This window comes from Cryptosporidium bovis (genome assembly GCF_009768925.1).
Source record: "Cryptosporidium bovis isolate 45015 chromosome Unknown contig_8, whole genome shotgun sequence".
Taxonomy (NCBI): domain Eukaryota; phylum Apicomplexa; class Conoidasida; order Eucoccidiorida; family Cryptosporidiidae; genus Cryptosporidium; species Cryptosporidium bovis.
Genome location: NW_027124998.1, coordinates 393,237 through 414,812, shown reverse-complemented (window position 1 = coordinate 414,812; position 21,576 = coordinate 393,237). Strand labels below are relative to the sequence as shown.

General features: G+C 34.3%; 9 protein-coding genes across 9 annotated transcripts; 6 read left to right on the top strand and 3 right to left on the bottom strand.

Annotated features, from left to right (window-relative positions):
- Positions 1–249: 249 nt before the first annotated feature.
- FG379_003405 (uncharacterized protein) lies at positions 250–1,076 on the top strand (the record flags this gene model as incomplete). Its single annotated transcript, XM_067329034.1, has 3 exons — positions 250–335; positions 402–452; positions 539–1,076. 3 exons carry the CDS (start codon positions 250–252, stop codon positions 1,074–1,076), a joined length of 675 nt encoding a protein of 224 aa, XP_067185211.1.
- A 68-nt stretch (positions 1,077–1,144) lies between these two features.
- Positions 1,145–2,638, bottom strand: FG379_003404 (gamma tubulin; the record flags this gene model as incomplete). Its single annotated transcript, XM_067329033.1, has 1 exon — positions 1,145–2,638. One exon carries the CDS (start codon positions 2,636–2,638, stop codon positions 1,145–1,147), a length of 1,494 nt encoding a protein of 497 aa, XP_067185210.1.
- A 760-nt stretch (positions 2,639–3,398) lies between these two features.
- FG379_003403 (nuclear pore associated (NLP4) with N-terminal ubiquitin domain) lies at positions 3,399–4,880 on the top strand (the record flags this gene model as incomplete). The annotated part of the gene is made up of 1 exon (XM_067329032.1): positions 3,399–4,880. One exon carries the CDS (start codon positions 3,399–3,401, stop codon positions 4,878–4,880), a length of 1,482 nt encoding a protein of 493 aa, XP_067185209.1.
- An 836-nt stretch (positions 4,881–5,716) lies between these two features.
- On the top strand, positions 5,717–7,258 carry FG379_003402 (uncharacterized protein; the record flags this gene model as incomplete). Its single annotated transcript, XM_067329031.1, has 1 exon — positions 5,717–7,258. The coding sequence occupies one exon, from the start codon at positions 5,717–5,719 to the stop codon at positions 7,256–7,258; it is 1,542 nt and encodes a 513-aa protein (XP_067185208.1).
- A 1,119-nt stretch (positions 7,259–8,377) lies between these two features.
- FG379_003401 (coiled coil) lies at positions 8,378–10,132 on the top strand (the record flags this gene model as incomplete). The annotated part of the gene is made up of 1 exon (XM_067329030.1): positions 8,378–10,132. One exon carries the CDS (start codon positions 8,378–8,380, stop codon positions 10,130–10,132), a length of 1,755 nt encoding a protein of 584 aa, XP_067185207.1.
- Positions 10,133–10,644: 512 nt separating this feature from the next.
- FG379_003400 (CDC68 like aminopeptidase family chromatinic (possible inactive enzyme)) lies at positions 10,645–13,974 on the top strand (the record flags this gene model as incomplete). The annotated part of the gene is made up of 1 exon (XM_067329029.1): positions 10,645–13,974. One exon carries the CDS (start codon positions 10,645–10,647, stop codon positions 13,972–13,974), a length of 3,330 nt encoding a protein of 1,109 aa, XP_067185206.1.
- A 126-nt stretch (positions 13,975–14,100) lies between these two features.
- On the bottom strand, positions 14,101–14,689 carry FG379_003399 (uncharacterized protein; the record flags this gene model as incomplete). The annotated part of the gene is made up of 2 exons (XM_067329028.1): positions 14,101–14,541; positions 14,624–14,689. 2 exons carry the CDS (start codon positions 14,687–14,689, stop codon positions 14,101–14,103), a joined length of 507 nt encoding a protein of 168 aa, XP_067185205.1.
- A 1,006-nt stretch (positions 14,690–15,695) lies between these two features.
- On the top strand, positions 15,696–18,518 carry FG379_003398 (coatomer SEC21 gamma subunit like (beta adaptin); the record flags this gene model as incomplete). Its single annotated transcript, XM_067329027.1, has 1 exon — positions 15,696–18,518. The coding sequence occupies one exon, from the start codon at positions 15,696–15,698 to the stop codon at positions 18,516–18,518; it is 2,823 nt and encodes a 940-aa protein (XP_067185204.1).
- A 308-nt stretch (positions 18,519–18,826) lies between these two features.
- Positions 18,827–20,494, bottom strand: FG379_003397 (mitochondrial NADH dehydrogenase; the record flags this gene model as incomplete). The annotated part of the gene is made up of 1 exon (XM_067329026.1): positions 18,827–20,494. The coding sequence occupies one exon, from the start codon at positions 20,492–20,494 to the stop codon at positions 18,827–18,829; it is 1,668 nt and encodes a 555-aa protein (XP_067185203.1).
- Between the last annotated feature and the right edge of the window lie 1,082 nt (positions 20,495–21,576).

Below are 21,576 nucleotides of genomic sequence, written 5' to 3'. Positions count from 1 at the left end.
TTCTAGTGTATCACTGTCACTTAAACATGTTCGAGTTTCCCTTAATTATATATTCAATATGATGCTTAAAAAAGGCCTTATATGACACTTCCCCTATTATATTCCACAAATAAGAATTTATTCAAGTGGTTTTACCTTGAAAAAGTTACTTATTTTTTGATCTTTCTAGCCCACAAATTTGTATAAATAATTTGATACCACCGCCTTGGCGCGTATGTTGGCGGTTTTAGGATATTTTTATTGTCAGTTATGAGTGGTGTTTCAAATAAAAAGGCAGAAAAAAAAAAAGCACCTAGAACAAGACAAAGTCTGCTCACGAGTAATAGTGTGAAATGGTAAGTTAGTGTTTGTAATATTAATTTCATTTTTCCAGCTTTTTGTCACGTAATTTTTCGCTACAGGCAAGCATTAAATGAAGATGCTCAGAATATTTTCTTGAGTGAATTTAACAGGTATGTGTCAACTACTAGGGAGAAAAAATATTAGGGTTTTGACTTCCATTTTGTGGCTGTTTTTTTTCTTCATTTTTTACTCTTAGTATTCTTCGTGAGGTTAGACATGAAAGCGCAAACTGGTTCAGACCACTTGTTTATATTGGCTGCAATGAAGTACTGCAGAATGTAAATAATATTTGTGGAGTAGTTATCCATCAACGACTATTTACCTTAGGAATAGGGGACCACATTCTCGTCCTTTGTTGCATTAACAAAATTCCTTGTGTAATTCTCTCTAAACACGAGGAGATATCAAAGTGGTACCCAAATCCTAATTTATCATTTTGTTTTGGTTTAAGAAAAAGTGTTAATGAAACTAGACTGGGAGAATTGAAGACAAAGGTGACAATTCAAAATTGTGAGGTTTTAAGAATTAAACTAGAGGCACTGATAAATAAAAGCAAAAGTGCTTTTGAAATACCGTATTTGATTCTTGGAGATAACTTCGAGGATAATATTCCTGAAACAAAGCTCCAACCACCACTAATCAGATCCAGAATTGTGGAACCGAAAATAGAGTATCCGAAGTCGATGAGAAGAAAGGAAAGAAGGAAGTTACGAAAAGAAAGAAGAAACAGGTAGATTGTGAAATAATGAATTATATACGAATGCTAATAAAAAGGGGAAACACAATTAGATCCTAACATTAATTAACTATTATATACGTTGTAGTCAGAGCTATTTTCCTTATAATATTGGGCCGCACCATCAGACAGCTCATCTTCAAATTGAGAATGAGTTCCAAGGAACTCCCTTTTGCTCGAGTCTTCCAAATAACTGTCACTTTGAAGATGAGGCTCTGAACCATATCCTGCAAGCATGTAATCATCCCTCTCGGCACGTTTGTACTCCTCAATAAGCATTTCTGTGACCTCCCTGGAGTTGTCAAACTCATCCAATCCCTCTTGAAAAACAGTTTGTTTCTTATAATTCTCCAAAAAGGCTCCACGTTTCATAAGCCTGTCGAATTGACCGACGCATCTTTGAAACAAACCGGCAATGGCTGTGTTGTTCGCCATCATAAGTCCATTGACTCTGTGTTGAGTACTATACGGATTGTACTTTGATAAAGCAACCTGAATTGCGGCAGGCCCCCATTGTATAAATCTGACCATATTCCTGTCCCTTATTCTCTGTAAACTTTTATGTACCTCTAAAGGATCTGTTTCTCCTCTAATAATATTCAAAATTGAAATATAAGTTCCTTTCCTCATATTTGTGCTAACCATGATGTTACTTGGTTGCAAGAGTCTCCTCATCACATCTAAAGTGGTAGTTTTTCTAACATTTTGCTGTATATTTTGACTTATGGAAATAGGAGTGTAAGAAGTCACTAAAAAGTGGCATCTTGGAGTAGGCACTAGCGCAGAAACTAATGATATCAAGTTATTGTGCATATATCCAGGATATCTAAGAGTAGTCGTTGATGCTGCCATAACAGTGCTAACCAATGCATTAGTTTGAGCAAATGTCGGATTAGTCAGTTTTAATCTATCGACTGCAATACCACTTAGAGCGGTGTTATCCAAAACCACTACGCAATCTGCATTTAAAGCAAGCCTTTTCAGTGTAAGAACCGAGTTATAAGGTTGAACAACCACATCTGAACTTTCATTATTTAACATTGGGAATACAGAAAAAGTTTTTATTAGCTTTCTCGGGTAGTGCTCGTTTAATAGCTCCAAGATGTAAGATCCCATACCACTTCCAGTTCCTCCTGCAATTGAATGACATAGGAGAAATCCTTCCATATTGTCACAACCCTCCACCTCTCTATCAATCATGTCTAAAATTTCATCGTAAACCTCCTCCGCGGTGTCATAACCACAACCCCAGTTGTTGCCTGCTCCTCCTCCCTCCTTTCCAATGAAGAAGTTCTCTGGATTGTACAAATGTTTGAACTCACTTGACTTTATGCAGTTCAAAACTCTCGGTTCTAAGTCGAAAAGCAGGGCTCTCGGGACATAATGACTATCATCCGAAAGGTAAAAAAACACGTCTTTCCTATCTTCAGAGGAACTCGTATCTTTAACGACTGTACCATCTACATTTAATCCGTGTTCTGTGCAAAGTTGCTTCCAAAATTCCATTCCAATTTGATTTCCACACTGCCCTATCTGCAAAGTAACTAATTCTCGTGGCATGATTGTATTCTTCAATGACAACTTCAAGTGGATTCACTCCCTCTAAGCCCTGACCTGTTACTGCCTTCTAACTTAAATAAAAATAATATTCCTGTATATATATGCATGTACTATACTAGCAGGACTAAAACTAACTCCCTTGAAACTTTTTGCCCTTGCTTTCGAAGCTAACTTACTTAACTTTGGTCACCTCTTTCGAAAAGACAGTAATATATTGTAGTGTATACACTTGGATTAAACCTACTTCAATATACCCACAACTCAGTTTATTATCCAATTTCTTCACAGTAATTTAAGTAATTTCAAAAAAAAATTAAATAGAGTGGTTTAAAAAAAAGTAATCGAAAGGTGTGTTGAGTATAGAAAGCAGAATAAGCTTCAGTTGAATTTAAAATAAGTGAGGACTTCTCAATTATTTTAAAAAATAAATTAATAATTAATTATTGTCGAGTTCTGATCCCCACCCGTAGTTAGGGGGGTTGGATTGGTACGGCTTAAAGAGGGAAAATGTTGGTTTAATCTCCCTTAGCATGCAATTGGTAACTGAAGATAAATAAAAATTTAGCAACATATTCCATAGGAGTTTGATTGAGTGGTAAGCAATACAGACTTTATTCTCCTTTTATTTGGAAAGAGATTATCACGTTTCCAATATAAATAGAACTTGCTACAAATACAAGAAAAAACCGCTTTGGTTCTATATAGGTTAGTAAAAAAAACCAAAAAAAGAAGCATTAATTTTGAATTGAAGTGAGTTGTCATGAACGAAGAGTGGGTGATTAGAGTTTTCTCAGTTTCTGGAAGATCAAGGGTGACAGTTAATTCAACTTGCAACCTTTCAACTCTGAAATCAAAGATTGCTTCTTCTTTAAAGGTCCCGGAATACCAACAACTATTGAGTTTGGATTCCTTCGGAAACAGCTTACTCAAAGGAGATTCTTTGAGTATTAAGCAACATGGACTTTATAATGGTTCTATTGTTTATCTTATCACGGATGCAACTCCTCAAATAACAGCGACACAAATTCCAAGACAAATGTCTACTAAAGATTTGCCTGAAATTACTAACAAAAGTGAAACCAAAAGGGGGTTTAGTGAGGAAGATAGGAAAATGTCTTCTTCAACTTCATTAAGTGGTAATCAAATGGTGAAGAGTGATGTACCAAAGTTTAAGTCGTTTGATTATTTCATTAGTGAAAGGAATTATGTTACAGATGATTTGCCCCTTAAACAGTCTTATAGGTCGACATTTATCGAAAAAGGAAAAATGAACAAGATACCTCCATCGGTGACCCTCAAACATCAACCATATCGTCATGTAGATCATCTTGAAATGATGAATCTCACTGAGGCAATGAAATTTGTTGACTACTGGAAATCAACCTTAGGAATGTTAAAACAAAGAGTTGGATGGATGTATGGATACTATAGAGAAGATAGCAGCTATCCCATGGGTATTAGAGCAGTTATGGAGGCGATTTATGAGCCACCTCAAGAGGGAAGCTTTGGCTCTGATGGATCTTTGATCCTGGAGAATGATACATTTAAACCTTCTGTAGATGCCATTGCCAATTCCCTCGGACTTGAGTGTCTTGGGCTTGTTTTTACCCATAACGAAAGGGATGAACTTTTGACTTCACAGGAAATTATTACTCTTGGAAAATTACAACTAAGTTCCCTAAAAACCACGCACTATACAAGATATCCTGTCAACACCTTTGTTACTTGTACTATTGCTCCTTGTAAGAGCATTCAAGGAGGTGATCCAGTTCCAAACGCATTTTCCGTTTCGGATCTTGGATTGGCTTTTCTTAGAGATGGAATCATTGACGAAACTAAAATAGGTGACAAAATGCATATTCCGGTGAGAGATGGTGAAAAAGGAGAACTGCTTCCTCAAATTTTGGAAAACGGGAAGTCCACAAAAAAATTTGATGCTCATTGGCTTGTTGTTAGGATAAATGAATCTGCACCTATTCAACCAAAGCCTTTCTTTTCATCAACTCAATTTCCCAGAGAAAACAGAGTAGTATCACAAAAACCAGGTGACGTTTCAGAATTTATTAAAAATAGACTCGCATCTTGTCCTCCGACATCATACGAGCTTTTGAATGATTTTCACCTTCTTTTGTATATTGCGAAAATATTTGACGAGGCAACAACTATAAGTATTTGCAATTCTATTGTAAACAAGGTATCTATTGATCAACATCTATTGGAAATCCTTATGTCTCTCAATTAAAGTAGTTTTGTGACTACCTAAACTACTCCGAAAAAAGGCGACTCAGGGTGAATCGAACCAGAATGTTAATACAAACATTCATTTTGGCGCATTGCGTGCAAACTGTCTAATTACTATTAAGCTATTTCTATGAAGTTAATGCCTTTTTTTTGTATTTTGTTCCCTAATTATCACTAATAAAATTAGGCTCGTGCATCTTAGATGCCTATCCCATTTGATTAATGAATAAAAGGAGTCAAATGAATTTATTTTTTCTAATTTTGAATAATTACATATGCTAACCGGTCACCAGGAGATGCATGCAAATCTAAAAATAAAGGCGGGAATGTTGTATAGTTATAATAAATTAAGGTTTTATCTGGAACAAAGGGAGTAAAAAAACTAAGAAAAATAAAGGAAGAGAGTCATTCCGGTGATGACAACAGGTTACATACAAGAAAAGTAATAGAACATCGACATAAATTTAAAAAGACCGTGAAGTAAGGGCAAAAAAAAATAATTAATTTTCTGTATAATAGTTTAGCGTGCGTATAACTACTTTATGTCTTCAAAATAATTAAATATCGAAAAGGCAAATTAAATGGTTTATTTGTTACTATTACATTTAAAGTAACTAAGGTTATTAACTTTTATTTACTTTTGAATAATAATAGACTTTTATGTAATAAGAGGTGTTACTCAAGCCAACAAAAATAATTAATTTATATTTCATTCCTACATCCCAAACTCGTAAATAAAGGGTTTAAAGGCTTTTATTGTTTAGTTTAGCATAAGTTTGGAGCTTCAAAAATAAGACAAATTGATGTTTTTTAGGCTAATAAATGTAATATAGGTAAATGTCGGAACTAAAAAGTTTAATTTATCAAGTACTATTGATAAATTTGTTGCTGACATATTTAGGAATAACTGCATTGGGATTACCAATAGCCTCAGAGGCCAAAGTCGATGATGAAAGTCCAATAATTACAGATGCAACATCAGTGGATTGCCCAAACAATCCCTGTAATTGCTGTTCAGATAAACTCTTAGCTATGGCAGAAGAATACTCTACTAATAATGGTGGTAGTGCTGAGTGTAATAATTTCTTGAAAAACCTCTTCTGTACTCTGGCTTGTAATGAAGAGTCATCTGATATCGGATCAGTTTCTGGATTGATAATGGTTATATCTGTTTGTGAGCATGGGTGCACTGAAATTTCTTCAAAGTGTCCAAATCTTGTTCGTTCAAACAATACCCAATCTACCTCTGGGGAACAAGTTTTATCTGCTTCTCAAACTGACGCTGAAAAAGAAGGCAACTCAAATTCTAGAATAAGTACAGGTGTTAAATCCAATTTCAACAAATTGGCCATAGGAGCAGCAGGATTTTCTTTCAACAAAGATGACAAGTCAGATTGCTCGGCAATCAGTGTTCCTGAAATGCAAACCTCCAAAAGCAATCCATATTCTTTGGCGTTTATTTACGCAAGCAGTGACTCAAAAGTCTGTTTAAAGCCATCTGGGGGATTTCAAATGTTAAGTAACGACGTAGAAGTTCACAAAGTTACAACTGGTGGTTCTATCCAAGATTCAGGCGCAGCTGCCAGCTCACATCCTGTTTTGACCTCCAGTTCTGGTCCCAACACAATTACAACAGCAGATACAAACGCAAATACAGCAACAAACAATACTCCGCTAGAAATTGATGACTTAAAGTGTGGGTTTTGCTTCTCAAGATGCTGTTGCTGGCCAGTTTGGAGTGGAGCCTTCATTTCCTTTGCAGCGTATCTAGTTATGGCATTCCTTGCCATTTACTGGCAATCTGCATTGTTCTCCCTAGGATTGAAATCAACACATTTCTGGAAAGGAGGAGGGTACTGGCTTCTCGGAAGCGCAATTCTTGGAATATTTGTTGGTATGATTGTTGGTGGACTTGTTTCAAATTGTTTTGCAGGTGCTCTTGGTTTGGGTGGATCTTTGACAAATCTCTTCATGTGTGTATTGCTGGTTGGAAGATTAGGAGCGGCATTAGGTGGCTTAGGTGGTCTTGGTACTGGTGCAACAATAGGATTGATGGCTCATTCTGGAACAATATCCTGGTCTGTTGGTTTGGTCCTTGGGCTTCTTCTTGGCCTTGTAGTTGGGTTCTCACCAATTGCAAGATCTCTTAAAATGAATGATAGATATATTAGAAGGGGAATTAGACAAAGAGAAATGAGAAGAAGAAGTCGTTTATCGGAAAGTGGACATTCAGAAATTTCCGAAGCATCAGGCACTGATCGTGCCAAGAGAGGATCCACTCATGGGCACTCTTCATCTGATTCAAGAGGTCAACACCGTTCTGGAAATAGGGCTCAATCTAGTGCTACCTCAAGCAATTCTGCTAATAATGCTAATTGAATTTCGTGAAATAAAACTTCTAATGTAAAATGTCATATGAAGAGAATGCATGTATCCATTTTGCATGCATGATTATATACATTTTTCAGCTATAAATTTTCACGTAAATAAAGATTATTATATAAACTTAAAATATTATTCAGGCCTTTAAGTATAACTTCATTAAAGAAAAGCTGAATTATTGCTTGTCTTCTCTTCATTTATTTTTATACATTACTATTTTACTGCTACCTCGTATTCCGAAAAACATCCCCATCATCCTTATGATATTTACTTTCAAATTTGGAATTGCTACTTCTATTTCGTGTATATTCTAAATTGGCTAAAACTCTTGTTTTTTAGTATTTACTCGTCTAAAAAATAATAAAACTTCTTATCTAGAGTTTAACCTCGTATTGTTATTATTTTATCTTTAAATTTGTCTCATTACATGAAAACTAAAAACTTGTATTTATTCAACAAATTTTTTGTCTTTTCCCAATACCTAATGGTACTCAAAAAAACCTAACCCATGTACTACAAACTAATACTGTATTACTATTTCAACTAGAAAATCGAACTAATTCTAGTTTTTATTGGCACCATTTTCTACTACAAGTACTAACTCTAGTACTCCAGTTTTGGTTTTAGTTGAACCAATAATATTTAATAAGAAGAAAAACTAAAAATAGAAATTGAAAATATTAATTTAGTCACGTAGCTAACTCAATCAAACTCTTTCATCATGCTATCTAAGAAAGTCATAAATGTCAATGAAACTAATGTAAAATAGTATGCATGATCTAAAAATGAATTCTCCCGCCATTTTATGTAATGAAATGACAGAGAACGGATATATTAATGCAAGCATTTATACACATGGAAACATATGTATATTGTAATTAACCAATAATAATTTTTGTGTTGAAACAAAATTATTAGCTAGAAAAAACATTTCAACTTGATTATTTTAATAGTTTTACCCTCTTGCTTATATTGAATATGGACAAACTGTAGACGTATACATGTATTTACTAAGAAATTGCAACTAACATTTAGAAAAAGAGAAACAGTAATAGAAAGAAAGTAAACCAAGGAAAATAAATAAAAAACAACATTTAGATTAATTTAAGTTGAGAGATGCATCAGTTGAATGGGAATCCACAACAATGGAATGTAAACCAGAACTCTATTGCGGGTGGGATTCCAATTAAACCAAATACAAATATACAGGGATTCCAGAATATGATACCTAGGATGGGTGTCTATAGTACACCACATTCCCCGCAAAAATCAGCTAATTTGTTTCCTAGTATTCGTCCATCACCTTTTCCAAGACACGTTTCAGTCCCAATTCACGGAATGAATACAATTCAAAATTTAAATCACTTAACTCCTACTCAGGAGTTTATTGTATCAAACTTTACAAGTCAAAATGGTGGATTTGGTACGAATGGGGAAACACAGGGACAAGGGGTACATGGGGTCCAAGGGCAACAAATACTGGGACCACAACAAAAACCAAATCAACAGGGAATGCCCATTCCGGGATCAAATATTGATTCTCCAGAAAGAGACCAAAATAGGTCTGGTTTTGGCTCAAAACTAATAAATTCGTTTATACCATGGATTGGAACATGTGGTGCGCAATCACAAGGGCAGAACTTGAACAACCAAAATAATAAAGGACAATCAGGTGCAACTCCTGGAACGTCAATCTCTTTTTGTGGCCCAGATATTGGAACAATGACCCCCGATTTTCCAAATTCGCATGATTCGAATTATAGTTTCTCAAATAAAGTTAGAGAGAATGTTCAACACTTTGGTGATATAGGAGGAAATGGAAATAGCAATGAATTAGAGAGAGATAATAGGGAACTTAGAAAACACCTTTTTGAACTTGGAGAAGCAGTACATGAATATATATCAAAAATGAATGATCCAAAAAGTGAATCGCAATTAATTGCAGCTTTAACAAGACAACTTTGTACAATACATCAAAAGATAGGAGATGTAAAATACTCATCCTTCTCTGGCAAGGAAAGAATACTTATAAATACAGACACAGAATTTGTGAATAACATAGTTAACTCGATAAATTCTGTTTTTGGGAAAATTGAACTTCTTTCAACAGCATATAGCAATGATAAATCTGCATTAATGTTTATCAATGAAATGCAAAAGTCTCTTTTTGAAATAGGAAACCAACTTGAAAAGTTCGATTCCGTGTACAAAAATAAATGCTCGGAATTTGATTCTGCCAAAAATATTGCAAATGTCGTAGAAAATGACAATAAACATTTATCAGAGAGACTGCGAGAATCAAATGAACAAATTAAAATGCTTAGAGAAAGAATTATCGTTCTCTCTACAAACATTGAGGATAACAATTCAGTTCAAGCTCAAACCTCATCTCCAATGTACAAAAAGCTTGAGAGAGAGAAACAAGAATTAGAAAGAAAGGTTGCTGGATTCGAGTATCAATTACAAGAGACAAAAAAGTCGTTGGAAATGTCAGAAAAGAAGTACAATAACTTAGTACATGAAGAAACAATTAGAGCTCAATGGCCGAAACCTGAGTTAACTAAAGGTAGAAGCCACGAAGATTTGATTGAGATACTTAAAACTATAGATCCAGACAGCAAGACATTGCAATCAATAGCAGAAAATTTGGTAAAGAAGGATCAGAATCTATCTCCCCCTCAGCCAACCTTGAAGGATAGAGTCATTAACTTACAAGTAAATAACAGTGAATTAGATCATCTGGCAAATGACAAGAACATTGGAGAACTACACAAAGATACCATTAGAATGCAACTTGAACAATTCCAGAAATTGCACTTATTGAACGAAAATGTAAACAAAAACTCTACTAGAATTAAATTTGCCAAATAGAAATAAAAATTATATTGGTAACTATTCATAACAATATAGATGATGGTTTAGTAGCCTATTTTATTTTTTCTCTTTTTTGTTAGTGTTAAACCAAATAGAATTGTAGTTATAATTACTTTTTCTATGCCATGCATTCTTATTTTCATTTCGATTTTTGAGACAATATAAACTTAAATACCGGTGTTGTAAAAAAGTTCTGTAGTAAATTACATGCAATCTTTAGGTACCCTTTTGAATTAAAAGTAGAAAACAAAGGTAAATTCGTCTAATAAATTGTATGTAGAAGACCTATTTGCCTTTATGTTTGCACCTTTAAATTAAAAATTAGTAGAAAACATAAATATTTGTTTCAAGCATTGGTAACATTTAAGTTTGCCGTTTTAAAAAAAAACCGCTATGTATATTTAAATTAGTGGGGAATAAAAGTAAAAGGAAACAAGGGCAAAAGAGATTGGAAAGTAAAATAAGGGGAAGAGAGAATAAGCAGTTTTTTTCCAGTAAAATAATAAATTATGGGGAAGGATCGGATCAAGCTAGATGCAGAATCTTTTGGAAGAAGACTCCAATTTCTTTATTCAATATGGTTGGATGAGAATTCAGAGTACGACAACAAAGCAGTATTCAAGAGTTTGAGAGATGTTAACTTAATATATATTTTATGCGGAAAAGGGTCGTCTAGAGAGGATGGTGTTATCTACAAAAGTATGACTCTCCACTACTGGTTTTTTGGATTTGAGTTTTCTGATACCCTAATTCTTTTGGCACGAAAAAAACAAATGGTTATTGTAACAAGTCAAAAAAAAGTTATGATTCTTCAGCAAATTGTTGATTGGATGTCAAAAAATATTTCAGACATTAAGGTAACATTAATTGAGAGAAAGGGAGACTTTAAAGAGACAGTTGACGCAAGCAAGAGTTTATTTGACAATTTACTGGAAGATGTTTCATTAATGGGACGAGTGGAGAAATCTGGCAAACAAGATGGGCAATTTGCATCCCAGTGTGAGGAGTACTTTTCAAGTGAGATCCCTTCTGTTAAATTTGGCTCGTCAATGATAGATGGTGCAATAGACTACGTTTTGTGTTACAAAGACAAGGTTGAACTGGAACTCTGTAGAAAAGCTTCAATTCTTTCGGTTCAGATGTTGAAGGGGATTTTATTACAGAGAATAGAGACTATTTTGGACAAGGAGTTGAAAGAAACTCACAAAAGTATTGGGAAAAGGGTGGAGGATGCACTAGACGATAAGTCAATGCATAAATTGTGGGAAACGAAGTTTAACTTGGACCCTGAAGATATTGATCTTGTGTACTCACTTGTACAAAGTGGGTCAAGCTTCGAACTAAAAGCAGTTGAAAATTCTGGAGAAAACTTGTGTTTAAATTCTGGTTGTATTTTATTGAGTATTGGATCTAAATACAGAGAGTATTGTGCCAACATAACCAGAACATACTTTTTAAATTCAACAGAAGAGCAAAGAATCATATATAAATACTGTATTGAGTTAATGGATACTTTTATTTCCATGTTAAAGGAAGGTGTTTCTTTTCTTGACTTGTACACAAATATTTACCAAAAAATAGTCAAAGACAAGGGGGAGGATTTAGCACAGAAATTTGTTAAGATAATGGGTCATTGCATTGGAATAGAATTTAGGGATTCTTCTTCGATTATAAGTTCAAAATCATCCCCAAAAATGTTGGTTCAAAAAGGAATGACTTTAAACTTATCTATAGGCTTTAACAATTTAGAATGCAATGGGAGGAAATATGCAATTTGGATATGCGACACGGTTTATCTTTCTCCTGAAGGAAAGGTTGAGGTGCTTACTCAGGGATGTAGCAAAAAGTTGGAGCATGTTTCATATGAACTGGATGATGAGAATGATGAGAAGGAAAAGGCTACTGTGAATAAAAAGAAAAAAGATGAAGTAGAAAAGAAACCAACGGTAAAAGAGCCAAGTAAATCTGAAAGTGAAAAAGAATATAGCAGCGAAGATGAAAGTGAGGACTATGATAGCGAAGATGATAAAATGGATGGCAAAAGCTCCGTCAAAAAGGAGAGGAAAGGGCCAAAAGAGGAATTAATCATTGAAGATAGACTTAGAAGAACAACGAGAAGAGTGAACAACTCTGAACACTCGGATGAGATGAAACTAATAGAAAATAGACAGAAGGAGTTGAGAAAAAAGAAACTATTGGAATTGCAAAAAAGGTTTGGTGGAAAAAAAGAAGAGAAGAATGAACAAGGTGACATATCAGACAGTGAAGAAGATTTTTTTAATTCAAAAAATCCGAGCTATAAATCAACAAAAGAATACCCAAGAGATAGAAATTTAAATAGGATATTTGTAGATTCCGCAAAAGAGAGCATTCTTGTCCCAATATATGGCGTCTTGGTACCATTTCATGTGAGATTATTGAAAAATGTTGTGTGTACTCAAGAGGAAGGTAAAAAGGTATTTATTTTGCGCATTAACTTTGTTCTTCCAACGGGGATATCCCTGGAACAGATGCCAAGTACATTCTCCTCCCCAGTTTTCATCAAGGAGTTAATGTTGCGTTCTGAAGATGGTAAAACAATGAATTCAGTTTTTAGAAGCATTAAGGAATTAATAAAGAGATATAAACAAAAGGGGACTTTAGAGGAGGAGACAGCTGAACAGGACTTAATTAAAAATCAAAAACCTTTGGACTTTAATAGAACCAAGCAGAGAGTAATGCTAAAAGATGTAGGTATAAGACCAACAATTGGTCAGGGAAGAAGGCAACATGGTATTTTGGAAGCACATAATAACGGGTTTAGATTTAGTTCTTCTAAAGGTGAAACAATAGACATTTTATACTCGAGTATAAAACACGCCATTTTCCAACCAGTTGAAAACGATTTATTGGTTATTTTCCATCTTCATTTAAAACATTCGATTTGGATAGGAAAAAAGAAGACTCAAGATGTTCAGTTTTACTCTGAGGTTGGAAATCAAATAGACGATTTAGAGCAAAGAAGAGGCAGAAATGTCTATGATCCAGACGAGATTCTTGAAGAACAAAGAGAAAGGGAAACGAAGAAAAGATATAACATGGAATATAAGAAGTTTATACATGGGATTGAGGAGCTTAGCAAGGACAGTTTTGAGGCTGAAATTCCATATAGGGATCTTGGTTTCTATGGTGTTCCTGGAAGAGCTGGTGTTTCTAATGTGCAATTATTCCCAACAGCCTCTTGTCTTGTTCATTTGCTGGAGTTTCCTCCCTTCATTCTGAGCTTGGATGAAATTGAAGTTGTTTCATTCGAAAGAGTGGAACAGGGCCTAAGAAACTTTGATATGATTTTTGTTCCCAAAGACTACACAAAACCTGTAAAAAGAGTTGATTCAATACCCATGGAATATTTGGATTTAATTAAACGCTGGTTAAATGAGATGGAGATAGTTTATTATGAAGGAAGGCAGAATTTGAATTGGAATGCCGTCTTAAAAACCATTCTAGGTGACATTGATGATTTTGTTCAAAATGGTGGATTCAATGGGTTCTTGGGTGAAGAAAGTGAGGATGGGGAGGATGGGAGTGATGAGGATGATGATGACGAAGATGAGGAGTATTCAGAGGGTGACGAGGATGAAGACGATGACGAAGATGATGATGATGATGAAGATCTCTCTGATTTGGAAGAAGAGAGTTCAGACGACTCATTTAAAGAACTTTCGAGTGACGAAGAAGAGGGATTGAGTTGGGACGAGTTGGAGAAGCAAGCAATTAGAGAGGATAGGAAAAGAGGAAGAGACAATGATGAATCCGATAGAAGACGGGGTGATGACCAGAGATCCAGAAAAAGACGTTAGAATTCGTTCTTTTAAATTCACATTTGTCACTTTTTGCCTCATGAAGTACAAAATTAACGTGACGCCAAGATAAATTAGATTAATTTTTTTATTTGTTCGTTATACTATTATCTTGTATAAATCCACTTATTCTAAAACCTTCCTTTTACAGAAATAGCTATTATAACACTGTAAGTATCTTATTGAAGAATTTTCCAATATTTTCTTTTCAATACATGTGAGTGATTTTAGGAATGCTCTCGTGTGATCGTTATTTAGTTTCGAGTAGCCAATGGAATTTGGAGTTTGGAGGCAAAGTGTAATGAGATATAATTTCTCCAGGCGATTTCTAAATGACTCAAGTAATATACCGAGAAAAGAGTCGTCCTGGAAAATATTTGATAATATAACACTGATCTGGAAAAAATAAGGAGTAACTACATTCAAATCTATACTGTAAGGATCTGTCTTTAATGCATTTGACATTTTGGAAGATAAAAAATCTGGAGTATTTATCTCAATAAATCCCCTATGTTGCAACTCTCTAGCGAGCCAAGTAGGTAGTTTTAGTTTTTCACCTGCCAAAATCTAAGTTAACAGTTTAATACACGTACAATTTATTCGCTTTAAAATAACACTGCCTAATTTAATTGATTTAATGCTTACTTACATCGTTTATATCTTTAATTCTGGTCTCATTATTCATAAATGCGCATTCCTTTTGGTTTGAAACCATTACACAGGGGAGAAGCTGCGTTATTTATGTTAACGCGAACAGTTAGATAACACAAATATCGTCGATAGAGTGTATAAATAGGAAGTATGGAATATTTATTAAAATAACAACAGAGTTTTAGTGACTACGGAACTATTACTTATTCCAAATCCTATTATTTTATTGTAACCCCACCCTTTATACTCTTAAACTTACTGTTTCGTTCACAAGCAAGTGGTCAATATCCCACTCAAAATTTGAAAAAACACGACTCCTCAAAGAATTTCTCGCATTAATAAACTCTGACAATCTTCCTGACTCCCAATTCATATTCCCCTTCTAACCTATTTTTAACTACCTCCATAATTAAACAGGTAACCAACACTCTAAGAAATGTGGGCTTTGGCGGCAAACACTCATTTTTTATATTAATCTATTAATGTAAATAAAGAATATATATCTAGGAGAGTCAAGAGCCAAAATAGAAAGCATCACTTTAAAGGCAATATCTTTAATTCATTCATTAAAGTAATTTTCAAACTAAAGGTTTTTTTTTCCATTAAGATCGTGTTGGTACAGAAAATGTAAATGAGGAAGAGATTTTAATCAATTAGTGTACATAGAAGGTAAATGGTGTGTGTTTCTGGAAAAATATATAATTAGCTTATATTCTGCCAGTAAAAGAAAAAGGAAGTCAAAACTAAAGATAAAAATATATAAAAATCACAAATATTAACTATTATAATTTTAGTGTACAATGAAAAAAGATTTATGGCGGTAAAGTAGTGTAATTAAATTGGAGGCATCGTATTAGTGGCAATATATAATAATTGTGAGTTATAGAATAGAGGGGGAAGTTGGAAGAAAATTAAATACAGATTCAAGGGGAAAAAATAAATTAATAGGTAAGTAACACAAAATAAATTGATGCGGTGGAGAGTTTTGTCCTAATAACGTCTCGAATAAGGAAATTCTGATACTAATAGTGATATTAACCTTTTGACGGAGAAGGGAAGGTAAAAAGGAGATGGACCTAAAGAGTGACGATAAAGGAGTTGTACTGAACCCGTTTTCGGGAGACAAAAGTTCTATTTTGCAGGAAACAAGATGCTTTAGTGAAGCACCACTTAATTCCAAAAAATGTTGCGATGTTTTAACAAAGATACTAAATATGATAAACTGTGGTGAGAAGCTAACCGATCAAGAGTGGTCGGACCTTTTTTTTGGAATAACAAGGTTGTTTCAGTCAAATAACCAGGAACTAAGGAGGTTGGTTTATTTGGCAATAAAAAGTTTAAAAGTAAGCGAAAGTGAAGCCTTTGTGGTTATAAGTTCCTTAATAAAAGATATGAATAGTAATAATGACTGCTATAGAGCAAATTCTCTAAGAGTGATAAGTAAAATGGCAGATGGGACGATGATTGGTCAAATAGAAAGGTATTTGAAATCAGCGATAGTAGATAAAAATTCGTTTGTTGCTAGCAGTGCTTTGATTTGCGGTTACAATTTGGCCTTAAGGGGTCATGCAGATATTCCAAGAAGATGGTTAAATGAGATCAGTGAGTGTATACAGGGTAGGGACGGTATGGTTCAGTATCATGCAATCATACTTTTATTAGAATTAAGAAATAATGATCGCTTAGCGATACAAAAAATAACTGAAATGCTTTGTAAACTTCCAATAAAATCTTCATATAGCGAATGTTTGATGTTAAGACAGATGAAGAATTTGTTTATGTTAATGAAAAATCAAGAATTGTCTGAAGACTTAACTTGGATAATAGATGGATTTCACACTATGCTTAGGAGCAGAAATGAGATTGTTTTACTAGAAGCTGCAATTGGTGCAACTGATATCATGAAGTACCTCCATGAACAGCAAGATCAAAGAGCCATTGGTTTTATAGACACCAACCAAATAACTAATTCTCTCCAGATGCTCTTAAATTCTACCACGCCTGTCGCAAGATTTTCAGCTGTTAGAATATTAAATACACTGGCAGATGTAAATCCTAATATAGTTTTTAAGTGTCAACACGAACTCGAACCTCTATTAAACGATTCAAATAGAGTTGTTGCTACATTGGTTTTGACTATTCTACTTAAAGTAGCTCAGGAAAACAATTTAGACAAGCTCGTCAAACAAATACCAACATTTATAAGTGATATAAGTGACGGTGGAAAGAAAGATATTGTAAAAGCGTCGAAAAATCTCATTTTAAAATATCCAAATAGGCATAAAAGTATACTATCTTTCCTTTCCACAAATCTCAGAGAAGAAGGAAGTTTGGAATTTAAATCATATGTTATAGACACTTTATTTGAAATTTCTGACGAAATTCCGAGCATATTAGAGAACATTCTATATCACATTTGCGAAACAATTGAAGATTGCGAATATCCCGTGATAATTATAAGAATCCTTGGATTTTTAGGTAAAAACATTCCAAAGGCCAATAACCCATCTAGATATGTCAGATATATATACAATAGACTTATACTTGAAAGTTCTGCTGTCAGAGCTGCAAGCATTGACGCCCTTGCGAGGATTGCTCTAAGTTGTGAAGACATAAAAGGAGACATAAAGACACTCCTTCATGTCTGTTCTGTAGATAACGACGACGAAGTTAGGGATAGAACGAACATTTATTCGAAAATTATTGATGGAAGGTCAACGAATGCCGATTCTTCCGGAGATGACGATTATCAAGATACTGTCTCATCTCCAGACCTGTTTTTTGATGAAAGCATCTTGACCAAAGATTTGGATAAAATAAATGGATTGCATATATATCTTAAGGAAGTTGTTCAAAATGATCCAGGGAGATTTGTTGATTTGGATAACTTGCCACTAATTGCACCTGAATCCTGTACAAAGTATAATTCAACATTTAGAGTTGACTCTAACTCCCAATCTATGGAAAATCTTTCTAGGTTTGGCACTGCATCAATGGCAGGAGTAGGAGGAAACCAAATGGCTTCTGCCTTTGAGGCTTCCTCTTTAGTTGCAACAGATTTTGGTGATATGAGAATCAAGTCTTCACTATCAACTATTTTTGAGAGGATCTCAAGTATTGTTCCCATTGAAAAAATCGGCAAACACTTGTTTGCATCTACTTGCATTCCACTTACAGAGAATGAGTCTGAATACTTGGTCAATGTTAGGAAACACTTTTTCGAGGAAGGGAAGTATGTTGCTCTTGAATTTCAAGTTTCAAATACCCTTAATAATGCAACTTTGAAGGAGATCAAGATAGAATTTGGTTCGGATATTAATGGATTCTCCATATTAGGTAGTATTCCAATACAAATACTTGAACCTTCGCAGACAGATTTTATTATTGTATTAATTGAAAATATAACAGAAAGTCGTTTTCCAAGTACATCAAATGTTATTCCATGTAGATTGGACTATATTTACTGTGATGAAGATGATCAAATAGGGTATAATGACGTTTTTACTATAGACCCTCTTACAATTTCACATAGTGATTGCATTCTTCCGAACATAATGAGGCATGGTGAATTTAGAAATACTTGGAGCATTCTTGAGACTAATGGAGTTGAGCATATTGCCAAATTCTCTTTTTCTTACAAAACAATTCCCGCTGCAGTAAACGGGCTTCTTTCTCTCGTAAATGCAGCTCCTTGTGATGGATCAGAAAAGGTTGCTCCAGAGGCTACTAACCACACACTCCTTTTCTCTGGTACCTATTTCTCAACAACTCCCTTTCTTTGCACTGCTATTATCGTCAACAATTCTGAACTTGGTTGTTTGGTTAAAATCGCCTGCAGATCCACCGAAGAGTCTGTTTGTCTAGATGTGATAGGTTGTTTTGAGGCTGTTTAACAGTACTTCCAGTATAGAGCTGTTAGTTAAACAAGGGACCATTTTGTTTTCGTTTACATAATTTTGCTTATAATTAGAACACATAACTTTGATTTCACTGCACCTCTCCCCATGCTATTTAGAGTTTCGCCGTTTATCTAATTCTCTAGAAACAATGAAATTGTAATCAAACACCTATACCCGCAAACAATGGAAATTCATCAACACAAAAAGAGTACTGTAATATTATTTAAATAGAAAATTAATTATAAAGAAAATAGAAACTCGGAGAGTGGGAAAGCTAGAGGTCGTCTATTGGCTACTTTCTATTAATTAATTAAATAAATGGCTTCATCTCTTCCAAATCCAAAAGGTGATAAAAGTTTGGTTGTCCATGCACCTGCAAGAGCTAGTTTAGAGTTAAGAGATGGAACCAACAAAGCATAAAGGAATCTCCAAAAGAGAATGGTGTGATAACCTCCTGACATAGTAAATTTTGGATTATAAATAATAATGTAATCATTATATATATAACTGAACATTCCAAACCACCTATATTTAAATACAGGAAACCTTTTGTTATTGCCCCCAAGAGAGCAATTATTCAAAATATTCGATAAATATTCACCTTGTTGAGAGGCAGTTTGCGATGCAGGAGGAGGCGATTGGTACATAATATCCAACCTCTCCAGAAGACTCTTAAATTCTTCTTTACTCAACACTCTATCTTTATTTAAGTCTTCAATTTCTGATATATTTACTAATTGTGGAAAATCATTGTTCAACAATTTGTCGTTTTCGAGAAATGAGACACTTGGTTTTTTAGAGGACTCCAATGCTCTGCTATATATTTCCTCAAGCTTGTCAGAAAGCTTAGTAGGAACAATCAATGTGCAATCCCCCAAGGAAAAGGCATCTGGAATTCCGTATACCTGGAGCCTTTCATTTACTAGAATTGCTTTTGCCTTCCCACCAACGATTTTGTCTCTTTGCTCTTGGATATTCTCACATATTTGTATTGTTAAAGGGCACGGAGAAGCTCCAGAAGCCCAAACAAACAAACCATATGGAATGGTCTCTTCATTGTTTCCTCTCTTTATTGTGACATCAGTCTTAGAAGCATTTATAAGTTCTGTTTCAAGCATAACTTTGACATTGGCCTTTGTTTCAAGTATACTTTTAACATACTCTGATGCTTTTTCATCCATACACGGTATGAGCCTATCTGCTTTCTGTAAAATAATAATTGATATTAAGGGTAATAAGTGTTTGAATTCCTTCCTCGAGGTGAAATCACGTACTATCTCAGAAAATGCACCGGATAATTCAACTCCAGTTGGCCCTCCACCAGAAACTACAAATGTGAGTCTTGCTTTCTTTTCTTCTTCACTCATTGAATTCCATCTTTTTGTCACATCTTTGATATTTCCAATAACTACTTCTCTCAATTTAAGAGCGTCTGAAACTGTTTTTATGAATAGTGCATTCTCTTTCACTCCTGGAACGTAGTCGCAGTTATCATTTCCAATATTGAAAACGAGATAGTCATAAGGCAATCTTTTTTCTAGAGCCACATCACCATCTACCAAATCTAGATAAATTACTTCTTTTTTGTGTTTGTCAACTCCAACAGCTCTTCCCTTGATATGTCTTATTTTCCCCTTCCTACCCTTATCGGTCAACTCCGAAAATGGTATCTCGCAAACTTCTTTCGGAATTCTATTCGAAACTATCTGAGTAATCAATGGCGTGAAGTTATAAGAGTCGTTCTGTTCTATAACACACACATCATTCGAAAATAAATCAAGTTTAGAAGATATGGTTATAAATCCCCATCCTCCTCCTAGGAAAACTATTCTCTTCTTTTCCACATTCTTATCCTCGTTACTAAAACTTTTAATAATACCTATATTACCTATTTTAGTTCCTATTTTCGAAATTGCGGAAGAAATGAAACCAAACATATTTCCTATTTCGATACAATACAAAACTGCCATCAAATAAGGTAGTTGAGATGGAGCAAAAAATCCTAAGCAGCGCACTGTTTCCCTCCGATAACCATTCTCAGTGAGGGATTGCACATATGTTTACAGGGGGAACCCTCTATAAAAACGGGAGAGTTAGAAAAAAGAAAGGAATTTAGCAAAAAAAACGAGGATACAAACTGAGGTTCTGAAAACTATGCGGAGGTTGCGGAGCAAGTGAGAGAGGAAGACGCACATACAGAGGAATAATCATGTATGTTTGCAATAACAGAGACCTATCGTGCAGTAAAAACAAATTTAATATCAAGTACACCTATAACAGCAAATATATCAACAAACCAATTAATGAATTAATTGTTTACTAAAATACGGAAATTAGAGGATTTAGAAGGCGGGATATAAGATTTTTTTTTTGTCTCACACTGGTATTTGATATTTTAGTGCAAATATTAAGGAAAACAAATGGACACATATAAGTGGACCGCCAAAACATGACCCCACTTAAGATACATTTAAAAATTAGTTTGACTAGCTCGAATAAGTAGACACAAATTAGGGATACTACTGTAAATAAGCTTATAGTTTCTACATTTTGCGCTTACACGACTTTTTGTGAGCTCAAATAGGACTGAGGGGTTAAAAAAGTGATAGAGGTAAACAGTAGTAGATTTGACTGGAAAAGTCGTAGACTTTCTTTAAATTATTTTCTGAAACAAAGATAGAGAGGTGAGTGGAGTTAGAGGATAGAACTGAAAAACTACGAAGATACAGGACGGAGTGTACATATATATATAATGTATATAGAACCGTAAATATAGAATAGCCAAAAGAAGATACAAAGGTGAACTATTAAATAAAGAAATATATATAGACTTAACCTCTAGTTAGGTGCAACGGCATCAAATCATATAGTAGATAAATAAATAACACAAATACATATTTGTAGTCTAGTAATAGAATTTATAAATTGGCTATAAAGTTGCTCAATTGAAGAGATTAAGAGGAAGAAAATAACGTCCCGAAGGACATACTTTAAAGTTGAAATTATTAAACCTTGTATATAACTTTCAATTCATTAGATATATAGAGATAGT